This window comes from Scomber japonicus, chromosome 22, assembly GCF_027409825.1.
Source record: "Scomber japonicus isolate fScoJap1 chromosome 22, fScoJap1.pri, whole genome shotgun sequence".
NCBI classification, from domain to species: domain Eukaryota; kingdom Metazoa; phylum Chordata; class Actinopteri; order Scombriformes; family Scombridae; genus Scomber; species Scomber japonicus.
Window position 1 is genome coordinate 27,763,694 of NC_070599.1, and position 16,163 is coordinate 27,779,856.

Sequence of the window (16,163 nt, forward strand, 5' to 3'; positions counted from 1 at the left end):
CCTCAGCTTCCATCCAGCAGAGTTGTCGTCCTCCTCACAGCTCATAGAGACAAACTCTCCTTCAAACATCTGAGATCTGCTGGGACTCACAGTCAGAGAGGCTGAGAGGGCTGAAATGACATTGTAATGACTCTTTGCATTTTTGTCAAAGTCAAACAACATCTAATCGTTCAAGTCAAGATCAATAGAAATAGAAACAAGCCACAATAAGAACTATGATATATGGTCATTTTGTTCATGCTTTCTATTTCTTGTATTGGGCCACAAGCACAACAAAGCTGGAGTCTTAGTAACCTCAGGGGGTTTACATAAGGTTTACAGTGTGGTTGTTAGATGTGTGATCCTAACCCTAACCCTAACCCTAACCTCTCTCTCCCACACACAGTGCAGCTGCTGCGTAGGCTTCATAGGAAGTAACGCTTTGATGCACAACTGTGATTCAAGCTTGATGGATAAACCGTGTAATTCACTGAAGACTAGAAGCAACACGATGCATAATACCTGACTTGACGTTTAGTTTTAACTTCGGACAAACTGTGTTGAGTCAAGCTTGTAACCGTCAGACTTCCAGCTCTGTGTTCAGCTCTAACTTTCCTCTCAGGGTCTCTCAGACAGAATCAGTGACTTTCAGACTGATAGAAGAAGTTTACTAACCTTGGTTTGTTGTGCAGCACAGCAGTGAGCTCAGAACTGAAGAGAAATGACACTCAGGTTGGTTTGAGGTTTTAATGACGAGTGTGCTGTGAGAAGCAGCAGTGATCATCTCGAAACATTCACACATCAACACACATCCAGCTGATTGGACTCACCCAGCAGCCTCAGACGGACAGACGTTTCCTCCATTTTGCAGCAGCTAGAAGAAATGAGAGCAGCGACAGTTTGACTTCTTCCTCTTTGTTTAGCGGAACAGGTCAGGTATCTGTGGTTTTCTCTGCAGCAGCTACACTCTCCGCAACACCTTTGTATTAAAGTCACAGAGAAAAACACCTTTAACTTTAATGTGATGAGTTTTATAAGCTTCTTTAAATCATCAAAATCAAACATGAAAAGGAAATAAACTAAAGTCATGAATTACACAACAATGTTTGAACCCAACTTTGTACTTTCATCAGTGTCTTTCTGAAGTATGCATACATGATAGTGTTTTCATTAATTCAACATATGTTTGGAGTTCATCAAATTACATGTCATTAAAGAGGATCTGGAGAGATGGAACAAAGCATGACAGAGACCTTTGACACCACAAATACCACATAGGATAGACTGCTGTTACTGTCAATGTATAAAGCTGCCCCACCTCTGCATCTTAATTAAAACCATTGAAACCTAAGACTTGTGTTTTTATTACAAACTTTTGCTCTGCCTTCATCTTTGTCTGTCAGTGTTTGTGTAGTTTCATTGGTTTAGTTTTGATAAATAAAATGACAAAAACTTAAACCAAACCAAGCCATGAACAATAAAATCAAGAACCAGAGCTGGTAGCTGAAATCTGTAATTGAAGTCACCAGAGATTCTTTAAAACATGTTATATTTTTGTTTTTGTTGCTTCTTGTTTGACCTCATAACCGAAAGACTGCATCTTCCTGTAAGTGGTTTGGTTTCGAGGTAGAGAGGTGGGGTTTTTTTATAACTGTAGGTATGAAAGCATCTCTCTGCTTTAACCACTGAAAGAGACAAAAACACACTGTGTGGCTGCACAATGAGCTGAAACACTGATTCACCCACAGACACTTTTTACACTATGAGCTGCAGGTACAAGACACATTCAAGTTATAATGAATGTTTCCTCTTGTTCATATGTGTCCATTGGACAGTAATATTTAAATTTAGAGAGGTTTTATGTAACAGGTCATTTGAGTCAGAAGCAGGATCAGAAATGTCTCTGGTAGAAATATGTTTGCAATGATTATAATCAACCACTGGGCGGCGCCACCAGCCTGTTACTGTTAATGTGTGACCATGCTTTCATTCATAAAATCTATGAATGAATTTGGTACAGACTGTTATTATTCATCATTCTGACTCAGTGTTTCTTGTAGATTACAGTTTGCTGTTGTGGAAGAACGTATTTTACACTATGAGTGAAGTTACACACAGTTTTCTCCAATCAGCTCCACGTTCAGAGGCTGACGCTCAACTATCTTCCCGTATCAGTGCCAAGAAACTGAGGTTTTGCCAGCTCACTTTAAGTATTGCTGCGGTAGAGTTCACATCACTGCTGGAACTCCAGACCAGAAGGTCTGGAAGAAGGAGGAGGACCAGAAGACAGAAAATAGGACTAAAGAACTAAAGTTCTACACCTGCTGGCTGGATACTAGCAGGGAAACATCATTTCATTAAGAGTGAAACGCTGATAGAAGGACATTTCCACACACACTCCATGAGAGCAGGAGCGATTTACCGAAAGTGAGACAGTTTGCAGTTTAAACCTCTGTCGGATCAGGATGGCCAGGTCTCTGCTGCTATTGACGGGCTGCCTACTGATGTGGAGCCTGGTGTCTTCTCTGGATGGTGAGTAGATCGATGCTCAGTCCACCTGGATCATATCTGAGAATCTGAGACTGTTTTATTAGTTAAGCAGCATCAGGAAGTTAACATTTGCTCAGTTTGTATCATGTTAAATAACATCATAATGTTCTGAACTTTAACTTAAAATGATACCTGAGGTAAACGATAGATAGATAGATAGATAGATAGATAGATAGATAGATAGATAGATAGATAGATAGATAGATAGATAGATAGATAGATAGATAGATAGATAGATAGATAGATAGATAGATAGATAGATAGATAGATAGATAGATAGATAGATAGATAGATAGATAGATAGATAGATAGATAGTACTCCAAAGTCATTACGTCCTAATCATATTCATAAACAGCCCAACAGGCATCATGTGACCCTCCCTGATGGAAAGCTATGCGTTTGTTCACCACAGTTGGCTTTACTGCATTTTTGAGGTTTTTCGTTGTGTGTGACACAGTGTTCTGCTCATTACTTCAGATAACCTGTCTGACTTGACTTCTGAACCTCTCTGCTGAAATAAGATTATTTCCCAGTTCAAGTTGGGTGAGTGTTGATCATGTGACTGCTGTCCCCAACAAGGTAATAGCAGAAAAATAAGTCGTCAATGCAGTTCTGGTAAAAGGTTCAAATAATGGAGAGGAGCAGGGATGTGGTCTGAGCAGTTGAATAACGTATTAGTCCTTTAAACAGCTCTATTAGTTCTTAGCTCTTTAGTACTAACAATAAATCTGATGCTTGTCTGACTGACGTAATAAAAGTGATGTAGGCATCAACAAGTGATCCGCTGGAGACGGATGTGAGCAGCAGTGTGTCTCAGCTGTCCACCTGTGATCAGATCACCTGAGACTGGTGTTGTGTGAGTCTTGGCTCTGTCAGGTTCAGGTACAAAGGATAAAACTGCTCTGTAGTAAACAACATTCTGTATAATTTGGTGCACTCAAAGGTTTCTGGTTTCAAATCTTCTGCCCTTTATTTGTGGAGGCGGCACTACAAGCTGCTAACATGTTAATCTCACTCTGTGCTACAGGCTCCTGCTGAAATGAGTGTCACATCAATGTCCAAACAAACTAAAACTTTTTAAATCTTTTCTGTTTAGTTTTTTTCTTTTCTGTTTTTGTTCAGATCAGCAAGCGATAAAAGTGAAGTCTGGAGATGATGTTATTCTTCCATGTCACAGTCCCACCAGAAATGAAGCCATCGTACTGTTAGAGTGGAGCAGATCTGACCTGATGACAGAGATAAATGGGTACGTCTTGTTCGTCAAAGAGAACCGTCAATACAATGCCTTCCAGTATCCGTCTTTTCGTGGTCGAGTGCAGCTGCAGGATCCAGATGTGAAGGACGGAGATGTTTCTGTGACTCTGAAGAACGTCAACATCAGCGACACTGGAACATACGAGTGTCATGTTATATCCGGCAACAGAGAGACAGCAGGCAGAGAAACAGACCACAGTGAGCTCATCCAGCTGACCGTCACTGAGTCAGGTGAGTTTGTTGAGTTCAGACTCGACCTGACAGTGAAACCTCACAGATCAGGTGTTTGTGGTCAGACTGTATAGAAAACAGGTTTAAGTCAGTTTGAGTCATGTGATCAGAGTTCAGTAAATAATGTCTGACATGAGTTTGAAGAGTTTTTCAGTCATCACCTTCCTGACAGCTGATACTCACCTGTTTGTCTGCTCTGCATCACAGGATGGAGGGAAATCTACAAGGATGGAGGCCATGTTGGTCTTGCTGCTATTGTTAGTTTTATGATCGTCATGATCTTCATGAAAGGAATAAAAAGATGTATATACCGCCCTCCTGCTGAGAAGATAGGTAACCAACAGCAGGTCTGAAATGGATGGCTTGTAAATAACACTTTGATAGAGCAGTAGGCCTACGCAGTCACGTTCGCCAAGTGACTTGAAGTACTTGATTTGTCTTTTTTTCCAACACAGATTCATTTATAATTCTCATGTATCTTGTATCTACATCATGATTGTCAAATAAACAAATGAAGAACAAACTGTAGATGTGAAGGAAATAGAGGGAACGTGTTCGTATATATGTCTTCTTGCATCTTTTGCTTGTTTTCTGCCATCCATTAAAACCTGTTCTGGTCAGACGGCCTTATAATGTCTGTCTGTTACATACAACAGATTGGGACTCCTACTGTTCATTTGCATATCATTTTAAAACTTGGTTAAGCTCAACATCAGGTAATGTCGGTTTAAATATGTTGTTTTCCACCAGTGTTGTGTAACTGTTTCTGAAGGCCTCTCATCAGGGTTTGAAGTTTAATTTAAAGATTTTTGTTTTAGAGTTTTAACTCATTACATCCTCATATGAAGCTTTGATTTGAGCTGTGATTATTACTGATGTATGCAGCAGATTTCTATAAATTGTTCGTATAAATGTAAATACTGTATATATGGAAATAAAACAGATATTGGAAATGTAAGTGTTTGTGTCATATTTGTAGGATTCAGGGTTGGTTTCTGTTTTTGTAGAAATTAATTAATAGAATTGAGCTTTTTTCACCCAAAATGATGCAACATCATGTCTGTCCTCAGCACCTTTAAACCAGAAACATGCTTCAGTTACATCATAGTCACATCTGGAGGAGCCTTTCTGCAGCTGCATAGTGATAAAACCCAGCCTCTCACAACCAGAAACAACCTGATCTGATCTCTCACTTTACCTCTAATCACCTTTAAAGGCCGCAGCACTTGTGATATATCTTAGAAGAAGGAAATAAGTAGCAGAAGTACTGAAAGCTTGTATACAGTTTGTGAATAAGTTTGATGAGCCATCTGAAGCAGGGCCATGTAGAGACTGAGCAGGAAGTACTGGTTTTACTGGAGTAAAAGATGCAGCCTCTCCTACATATGTGTCATTAATCTAATGTTGAGTTTCATGACGACACACAGTGTTGAAAGAGCGACTGCATATTAAACATCCTGATCTCTTTGCTCAGGAAGTCATCAAGTAATCAAACCTGCTCAAAGCATCCAACATCAACCAGCTGACAACAGAGCTGCTGTTTTACTGCTGACTTTGTCTTGTTTACAGAGGAGTACTGTTTATTTTATGTGATGATGTGTGATGTTAACAGTCCCGTGAACCACCCACCAATATCAGCTGATGAAGCATATTTACATATTTGTCCACTAAGAAAAACGAAAGGTTGGATTTCTTCATCGTGACATGTTTTCAAATCCCATTGACACAGGAACATGAGTCAGTTCCTATCAGATCAGACCTGGTGAAATGTGAACTTTTACATGTGAAGTCCAAAGTAACACTCAGGCCTGGCTAGTTGTGTTTTCTGCATGTTTAGTTTTCTGTCCTGATGGATACGGCAGTAAATACGAGTAAAAGTCATGCTTGCTTACTGGAAAGCATGTTGTTTCTAGTAAGTCACATGACCTCTACCATGCTGCCACACACACACACACACACACACACACACACACACACACACACACACACACACACACACACACACACACACACACACACACACACACACACACACACACACACACACACACACACACACACACACACACACACACACACACACACACACACACACACCTGTAACATTACTCATAGACTCATATCTGAAAGGATTCCACACATTTTACATAGGTAAGAAGTCGTGGTTTGGTCCCAATGACTGATATATTATTATATATGACATCATTAGATTATTAGTTCACTGGAAATCAAACTGTTTCTTGTAAATCACATGACCTGCAAACCTCCACAAAATCAAAACAAAAGCTGCTCTTCAGCTTCCTGTTACACAACCACTGTCTGTTTGAGTTTAATCAGATAAATGTAGTGGAGTAGAAAGTATCATCACATGGAAATACTACAGTAAAGTACTAGTACCTCTAACTGTACTACAGTAAAGTACTAGTACCTCAAACTGTACTACAGTAAAGTACTAGTACCTCTAACTGTACTACAGTAAAGTACAAGTACCTCAAACTATACTACAGTAAAGTACTAGTACCTCTAACTGTACTACAGTAAAGTACTAGTACCTCAAACTGCAGTAAAGTACTAGTACCTCTAACTGTACTGCAGTAAAGTATTAGCACCTTAAACTGTACTACAGTAAAGTACTAGTACCTCAGACTGTACTACAGTAAAGTACTAGTACCTCAAACTGCAGTAAAGTACTAGTACCTTACAGTAAAGTACTGGTACCTCTAACTGTACTACAGTAAAGTACTAGTACCTCGAACTGTACTACAGTAAAATACTAGTACCTCAAACTGTACTACAGTAAAGTACAAGTACCTCTAACTGTACTGCAGTAAAGTATTAGCACCTTAAACTGTACTACAGTAAAGTACTAGTACCTCAGACTGTAATACAGTAAAGTACAAGTACCTCAAACTGTACTACAGTTGAAGGTATTGAGTCATTGTCGTGCTTCATTGTTTATTCCATAAAGCACATTACAAGTGAACGTAATAAAATCAGTAATCTGATCATCTGCTGAAGAGTCTCACACCTCTTTCTGAGTCACTGTCCTGTTTCACTTTAAAACACGTGAACAATAAAATCAGTAATCTGATGATCTGCAGAGACAAACACAGCTCAGACATTCACATGGAAACAAACTCAATGTTAAAAGTCATGAATGAATCTCAGAGGGATTTATAATCTGTGATAAAACGCTTCTGTTTGTAGACTCTTGATTCAAATGAGGAAACATTTCCACAGAACATGTAAAACAGACACAACTCTCTGTGTGTCCATGTTCAGCTGCTTTCTCTGTGTTTAATTTAGCATTTTATTTTGCAATCTTTTACAATTTAATGACAATAAAACTGAACCTTGATCCTTGAACAGTAAGTGAACCTTTAAACAACAGTGTTTCTGTAAAGTCAGACAATAGACAACTCAAACACATATAATAATCAGAATGCTTTCCAGTTCTCTGATTGTTCTCTGCATGTTTGATTTCAACCTGCTCGTGTATTTCTGATTCTTCCTCCCTTACTTTGTACTTCCTGGATGTTATCTCTGTTTTTGCATCTGCCTCCAAGTTTCTTTTGTCTTTGTAGATTACATCTCAAAAGCACTTTTAACAGTATTTATTTATTTATTTTTTTAAGGAAAAGAGACAGTTTCTCCATATGTTGTATTTCACTGATGACTGAAGTATCCAACAGTTTGTTTTGTTAGTTGCTATGTTGCTGTAGTGAGTCAGACACTCATTGACAGTCATAGACACTCCTACTTGTGAGATATTAAACTTGTACAGCTTTAATCGCCTGACTCTGTAAGTTTGGAGCCACAGGCGACGTTTCTCTGCAGACCTGAGGGTTTAACCTCAGTCTGGAATATTTTCATGGCCGGTTTCAGAACATACGTGACTTTATTATTATTCATACCAGTCTCTGCATCTAAAGGTGAGCGTTCCTCTCTTTCTATGTGTCTGTTTGTGTTCAGAGTCGTTCTCATTCAAACGTTTGGTCTGTTTTACTGTTCACATTAATATCAGGAGTTTCCTGCTGGATGCATGAGGGTCTGTGTTCCTCACATGTTTTAGTAGTTAGTAATATTAAAATAGTTCAAATGTAATAAGAACACCTCACATTAGGATACTCAAAGTTCATCATTAATGGAGATAAACCCAAATATAACAGAGTTCTGGTAAATAGATGCTTTATTCTTATTTAAAGTACTTTACAATGTTTTTCCTGCTGCTCATTAAACACAAGCTGTCAGTTAGGTTCAGTATCTGCAACATGAAGACAGTCAGACATCACTGTAATACAACTGTACTGACAGCTTTATAGTTTTATTCATATGGGAAAGTTTCTACTTTACCATCAGTCACATGACGTGATGCAGCAGAGCGGACGTGACGTCAGGAAAACGAAAGTATTCAGTCAGTCGGCGGCTGCAGCAAAGACAACACAAAATAATCAGAAATCAAGATTCACTTCCAAACAAACAAATGTTATCTTATCAGTTTAAAGCATCTCTGGTCAGGAATTCATCAACAAATGAAGTTTGTTCAGTAAACTAAGAAGAGAAGAAGAGAAAGATGTTTCCTGTCGTGTTTCTCCTCGTGTGTTTCCTGTCCTGTTCTGTCTCTGAAGGTAAGCTGTGACATTTATATTTACTGAACACTGTAACTCTGCTTCACCTACTGTTATTTATCAATATTGAACTGTTACTGATTAATGTTAAACTTAGTGTTAGTTTTATCTGCTCGCTGGCAGCTTTGCAGACTCTTTGTATCACCACCCTGTCATGGCGCAGTTTGACTTCCTCATCGGTATCAAAGTTAATGAGTCGTAACAGATGTAAACATGATGAGATAAAGATCATTACCTGTTAGACTGAATATTGTTCATAGTTCTCTGCAGACGAACATCAGGCTGCTGCTGTCTTCAGCTTCTTTTGGTTTAATGATGTTTGACATCGTCACTGAAGTGAAGAACACACTTTATTATTATTTATCACATCAGTTTGTTTCCTCAGAGGTTTTTACAGTGTACAGTAATACATCATCCTGTACTCACACTCTTCACTCAAAGAAAGAAAAACTACCTAAAACTATTTTATTAAATAGTTAAATATATTAAATTTAACTGGAAAATCTCAAATGTCATGGATGCTGTTGCACCTATTAAAACTAAGACAACCTTGAGCAAAAAGAAAACACCATGGAGGAACACTATGATGATAAAGGCTTTAAAAACAGCATGCAGGAAGGCAGAGCGGAAGTGGAGAAAAACTAAACTTCAAATTCACCTTGACCTCTACAAACAAAGTCTTTGTAATTTTAAATATGAGTTACTCAAAGCTAGACAGCAACACTTTTCTGAAATAATTAATAAGAACATCAACAACACTCGTACTCTGTTTGCTACAGTTGATAAGCTTACAAACCCCCCTCAACAGATAGCTCCAGAACTCCTTTCCACAGAAAAATGCAATGAATTTGCTTTTTCAGTGAAAAAATCCAGTCCATCAGGTTAAATATCAACACAAATCAACAAAACAATAAAATGACACAATCCCTCAGACCTCCCAGGAATAACTCAACTGCAATGTCAGAATTTAAAACAGTTGACCAAAAAACCATAGAGGAAACAGTGCAGCATCTAAAACCATCAACATGCTGTCTTGACACAATGCCATCAGATTTCTTTAAAACTATTGTGAACTCTGTCCAAACAGATTTGCGACAAGTAATAAATAGCTCACTTAAATCAGGTGTGTTTCCTAAACTCCTGAAAGTAGCTGCCATTAAGCCACTCTTAAAAAAGAGAACGCTGGATGCTTCCATGTTAACCAACTACAGACCTATCTCAAATCTTCCTTTTATAGCCAAGATCGTTGAGAAAGTGGTTTTTAATCAACTCAGTAATTTCTTGAACTCCAGTGGCCTTTTTGACAAATTTCAATCAGGTTTCCGACCTAACCACAGCACAGAAACAGCTCTTATTAGAGTGTTAAATGACATAAGGTTGAACACTGACTCAGGCAAGGTGTCAGTTCTGGTCCTGTTGGATCTCAGTGCTGCGTTTGACACTGTGGATCACAGTATACTGTTGAACAGGTTGGAAACTTGGGCAGGACTCAGCGGAACAGTCCTAGACTGGTTCAGGTCCTACTTGGAAGAGCGGAGTTATTTTGTGACCATATGAATCTGATTGAGTGGCTATGACATGTGGAGTTCCTCAGGGGTCAGTTCTTGGACCCCTACTGTTCAGTCTATATATGCTGCCCTTGGGTCAAATTCTGTAGAACTCTAATGTAGACTATCACAGTTATGCAGATGACACACAGATATACCTAGCACTGTCCCCAGATGACTACAGTCCAATACAGTCATTGTGTCACTGTTTAGAGCAAGTAACTAATTGGATGAACCAAAATTTCCTTCAATTAAATCAGGACAAAACTGAGGTCATTGTTTTTGGCAATAAAGAGAAGAGGATTGCTGTCAGTAAACATCTCGAGTCACTCTCTCTAAAAACTAGGGACCAAGTCCGAAACCTTGGCGTGCTGATAGACTCAGATCTGACTTTCAGCAGTCATATCAAATCAATCACCAAAACAGCCTTCTATCAGCTTAAGAACATATCCAGAGTGAAGGGTTTTATGTCTCAAACAGACCAGGAGAAGTTGATTCATGCTTTCATCTCAAGTAGACTCGACTACTGTAACGGTCTTCTGATTGGACTCCCACAAAAAAGCATTAAACAGCTGCAGCCCATTCAGAATGCTGCAGCTCGAGTTTTAACCAGAACAAAGAGATCAGAGCACATTACTCCAGCTCTAAAGTCTTTACACTGGCTCCCAGTCAGTTCTGAAGTCTTTACACTGGCTCCCAGTCAGTTCTAAAGTCTTTACACTGGCTCCCAGTCAGTTCTAAAGTCTTTACACTGGCTCCCAGTCAGTTCTAAAGTCTTTACACTGGCTCCCAGTCAGTTCTGAAGTCTTTACACTGGCTCCCAGTCAGCTCTAAAGTCTTTACACTGGCTCCCAGTCAGCTCTAAAGTCTTTACACTGGCTCCCAGCTATAGAATAGATTTTAAAGTTCTGCTACTGGTCTACAAATCACTGAATGGTTTAGGTCCAGAATACATGAATGACATGTTAGTAGAATATAAACCCAGTAGAGCTCTGAGATCTACTGACTCAGGTCAGATAGTTGAGCCCAGAGCTCTGAGATCTACTGACTCAGGTCAGATAGTTGAGCCCAGAGTTCAAACTAAACATGGTGAAGCAGCTTTTAGCTGTTATGCTGCACACAACTGGAACAAACTACCAGCAGAACTGAAATCAGCCCCAACTGTGAACACTTTTAAATCCAGGTTAAAAACATTTCTCTTCTCCTGAGCTTATGATTGAGCTCTTTTAAAGCACTTTACATTTTAATCTTTCATTTGCACTCTTTGTCCTTTTAATGATTTTAAAGCTAATTTATTATTTTATGCTGCAATCATTTTATTTATGTTTTTCTATTTTTCTGTACTTTGTTTTTATTATGGGGGGGGGGGGGGGGTTAATTTTATGTTTTAAGTTTCTCAAATTACATGTTTTTCTGTTTTATGTAAAGCACATTGAATTGCCATTGTGTATGAAATGCGCTATATAAATAAAACTGCCTTGCCTTGCCTTGCCTTGCCTAAAACTATTTTAACAGAAACTGAAGCAACAAGCAGAGCTACTCAATCATTAAAATACTGACAGATCAAAGTTAAATATGATCAAATACAATAAACATCCAGAGCTCTTTCACTTTTTAACTTCTTCATCAGAACTCAGTGAACTGACTTTACAGTAACATTAATATAACATTTCATTTTTACATTCTTACTGCATTAAGTTATATTTCAGTTATGTGTTAGTTTTAATGTGACAGTAAGTCAACGGTGTAATATCACAGGACTGCCAGCAGGTGGTGCTGTTGGTTTGTGTCGCAGCTGTTAAAGCTCAGCAGAACTCAGGCTGTCAACACTTTACTGATCATCACATCTACACTTACGGTCTTTAAGCTGGATGTCAATAAAATACATGCTGATTGGTGAAATGTCACAGTTGTAGGCATGATGTCACACAGTGGTCGTCATGGTGATCTGATGTTCAATTATTAAAAAACAATTAATTCTATTAAACAATATTCTGTTAATGTCTTAAAAAATATACAGTAATGACTTAACTGAAAAGATAAAAAGTGAAGAATTTTAAAGCTGATTTTTCTCCTCTGGATGTTTTTTATTGTTCTTTAGACCCACAGGAACAACAGATAACAGCAGAACCTGGAGATGACGTCACTCTGCCATGTCAAGCTCCAAACAACGTCAACATATCACTAGTTGAGTGGACCAGATCTGACCCTGAGAGACTCGTCTACTTGAAGATAGATGGGCACCTGAACACAGATGACCAGGATCCATCTTATGTGAACCGGGTGCAGCTGAAGGACGATGAGATGAAGAACGGTGAACTGTCTCTGATTCTGAAGAACGTGAACAACAAAGATGGAGGAACATACAAGTGTCGCTATATAGAGGACACAGCTACTCAGATTAAACTCATCAGCATCGTCATCCTGAATGCTAAAGGTGAGTTAGTAGATGTGAGAAATGATAGCTCCACATTTGGACAGGAGTATGATCACATTTTCACAGTTCCACATGTTTTGTTCTTCAGGCTTCAGCACATTGGTTCAGATACAAGAACATGTTCGAATTCTTATCTTAAACTTGTCTTTTTCATGAGGTGGACCATGTATCACCAGGAAACAGTCATAAATGATCTTCATAAACATGATGAATCCCACCTGTTCTAAATGAACGCGTTCCAGAGAATAGTAAATTAACATGAATGACCCCAAAACACCATATAAGGTTATTGCATCACTGTTATAACTAAACAAAATCTTTGAATATCTTTGAAAAAGGTATTCTTGCTACATTACAGCTCCGCTGCATCTTGGACAAAATGAGTAAATGACCAATGAAGATTACAAACTCTCACTCAAATCACCTGACTATAAAAACTAAAATGATTGTAGCCTGCTGACCCAGCTTGTAATTGTGCACATAAAATATGGTAAATAATAATATGTTGAATGTTAAAAGAAGCCTATTAAATGATCACAAAGCAAACATATTTCTAACCAATGCATTGTTAATACCAGTACTTTGTTTCCATCTTTATGTTGGATAAAGTTGAGTGAGAGAAAGAAAGGGGTCAAAGTTCAATCAGCTGTGGAACGAGAGGTTACAGAGTGTGATGCCAGCCATTGCTATATCGCTAACCTTCAGACGGTAAAGGATGGGAGCAGACACAGAAAAAACTGTCCCTAATGAGACCGTAGCAAATGTAAACTCTTTTCTACTTTAATAAACTCGGATATCTTTGGTGAACATAACATCAGGTAACGTCTATGCTTTATGGACTACATCAGTAACCTATTTGCAACGTCAATAGAACCGTAAGAAAAAAAAGATGTGTATGCCAGACAGTGGACCATAATGATGACTGCTTTGACATTATAATGGTTATAACCAAGACTGGTAGCCTGTAAGTATCCAATGTTGCTAGATAAGGTTTTATTTTAGCTGCAAGAGATATTTAATAAATTCTCATCATAATAATTTCGGCCATAGCGTTAGCGTTAGCCTTTACGAGGGCAGCCAGCTTTACATTAGCACCAACCTGAAACAGCGTTTGGCAGATCACTGGAGGATGCTGCAGCGGTTGGTAACACGACATGGCTGGACGGAGTTATCTTGAAAACCTTCTTATGTCGATTCTGACTGATGATCAGACAGTGACTTAAGCTACAGCAGAGTGACGTTAGGCTCGATGGAAACGTTTGTATTCAATCAGGCTTTATCTGTTTAGTTGGTGCAGTTTTGTTCAGCGTGGCAAATTTCATTCATTCTTTTGGTTTTCTTTATAATAGGTGTATGATTGATGGATAGCTTATTTTCCCTGTAATAGGCTATTAGTCCTGAGCCATTAATCCGTACAATGATGATTTCAAAAGTATAATAATGATAATAATAATAATAAAAGAAAAAGACTTAAGCCCCAAAAGCAAATGTAAAATGCAGGAAGTTTCATAGAAATACTATGATTAAATAATAATAAAATTAATAATAAAAATATAAATATGAATAAAATAAATTACCAACAACATAAAGTGGGCATTAGGAAACCCATTACCTTGGGAAAATTAAGTAAACTATCTGTTGACAAAAGAGCAAAGCTACGTGGCTTCTGCTGATATGAGACCAACCGTTTCACTGATAGCATTCATTAGTAACGGTTTAACTGTTAGCACGGAGCTAACACAGATAAGACTTCATTTATAGCTGAGGACACCATGGATGTGTGTTTGTTCTGTTTATACTGTTGACACTAAGGTGTAATTCAGAGAGCCAATCAAATTTATCTGTTGATTTGACACTGACAGTTTATACTTCAAGATTAATTTAACCCTCATGCCTCCTTTAAAAATACTTATTAGGGCCCCAGCGCTGATTTTTTACTTTCAATTCTTGATAATAAATATCACATATTCATTTTCAGGATTTTAACCCTTTAAATGCCAGTTTGTTTACATATAACTGTTTTTTAAAATGGAAATACTGGAAATGGATACTACTACTTTATTTTGCCTCCCTGTTAATTATAAAAGTTCAAAACACTGAATGGAGGCCAGAGTTGCTCCGTTTTATATTAAAAAGTAATGTCCTTGGATAATGTAATGCCATAAACATGAACACAGCCCAAATAATCAAGAAAATAAAAATGTCCTTAAGGAGACATTTTTTGTTCTTTCAGAGCAAACAGTGAAGTCTGGAGATGATGTCACTCTTCACTGTCAGAGTCCCAGAGATGAAGCCATCACATCATTACAGTGGAACAGACCTGACCTGAAGATAGAGACAGAGCAAGAGAAGTACGTCTTCTTCTTCAGAGACAACAAAATAAATGAATCCTACCAGCATGAATCTTTTCGTGGTCGAGTGCAGCTGATGGATCCACAGATGAAGAACGGAGACGCTTCAGTGATTCTGAAGAACGTCAACACCAAGGACTCTGGAACATACGAGTGTCGAGTTTCAGTGAGCAACAAACCGCCTGAGCTCATCAACATCATCAACCTGAAGGTTAAAGACTCAGGTGAGTTTGTACAGATGAGACTGTAGAGATGAAACATCATCTGTCTGACAGCTGATACCTAAAACCTGTTTCTGCTCTACAGGTGAAACATCTGGAAACACTCAGACTGAAGGAGAGAAGGAGGAAGGAAAGAAAGACAGAAATCATGGACTGTCTGTTACTGTTGGGATTCTTCTTCTTCTTGTTGTTGCTGTTGTTGGTTTTGTAATTTATAAAAACCGTCATAGACGTCCTTTCCAACGTGTTCTTTATAGAGCAGCTGATCCTCAGCAGGACTGAAAGCTCTCAGATCTCTGAACTCTTGAATGTTTCTTCAGCTTTTCCAGCAGCTACATGGTCTGAACTAGACCTGAGTCTAAATGTTTAAAACTCAGTTCTTTCATCGGTACTTAAAGAAACTGTAAAATGTGGTTTTAGTGTAATTTGTGATGAGGCTGCAGCTCCTCCTCTCATCACATCATTTATTCTCTACATGAGAGGAAAATCACATCACTGAACTGTGAAGACAATCAGACACAGCAGTCAACCTGTGTGATGAACACTTCCTGTTTATCATGTGACCCACACTGGTCCATAAAAACATTTTGATCTTATTCATTTAAAAAAGCAGCGTCTGTACAAAACAACTCATTTTATTATCAGAATTTAATATGCAGCCTAATAATGAGTATGACGTGGGTTTTTTAAAACCCAGAATCTATAATGATGTAAATATATTTGTGTTGGACAGCAGATGTTTCCTCTTTCTCTCTCAGTGTTTGTGACCTGCAGGCTTCAAACTGATACTGGACCATTATTGGCTCCAAACTGGTTGTGATGTCACAAATCCTCATTGGTCCAGTTTTCTATGTTTAAGTCCAGTATTTATCATTAACACAGGAGGGAACACCACCTCTTCCTCCTCCACCCGTCTCCCCACCAAAGGCTCCAGTTATTCTGTTTTTAATAATATACATTTCTA

The 16,163-nt window shown here is 38.4% G+C and overlaps 2 protein-coding genes across 2 annotated transcripts in view; one reads left to right on the top strand and one right to left on the bottom strand.

Annotated features, from left to right (window-relative positions):
- Positions 1 to 162, bottom strand: part of LOC128383668 (Fc receptor-like protein 5) — a 1,081-nt gene extending 919 nt beyond the window's left edge. The window contains exon 1 of the mRNA XM_053343257.1: positions 1 to 162. This exon is cut by the window's left edge and continues 163 nt beyond it. Within this exon, the coding sequence (XP_053199232.1) occupies positions 1 to 162 (162 nt within the window).
- A 2,282-nt stretch (positions 163 to 2,444) lies between these two features.
- Positions 2,445 to 4,368, top strand: LOC128383670 (coxsackievirus and adenovirus receptor homolog). The gene is made up of 3 exons (XM_053343258.1): positions 2,445 to 2,511; positions 3,653 to 4,015; positions 4,223 to 4,368. The coding sequence occupies exons 1-3, from the start codon at positions 2,445 to 2,447 to the stop codon at positions 4,366 to 4,368; spliced, it is 576 nt and encodes a 191-aa protein (XP_053199233.1).
- Positions 4,369 to 16,163: the final 11,795 nt, after the last annotated feature.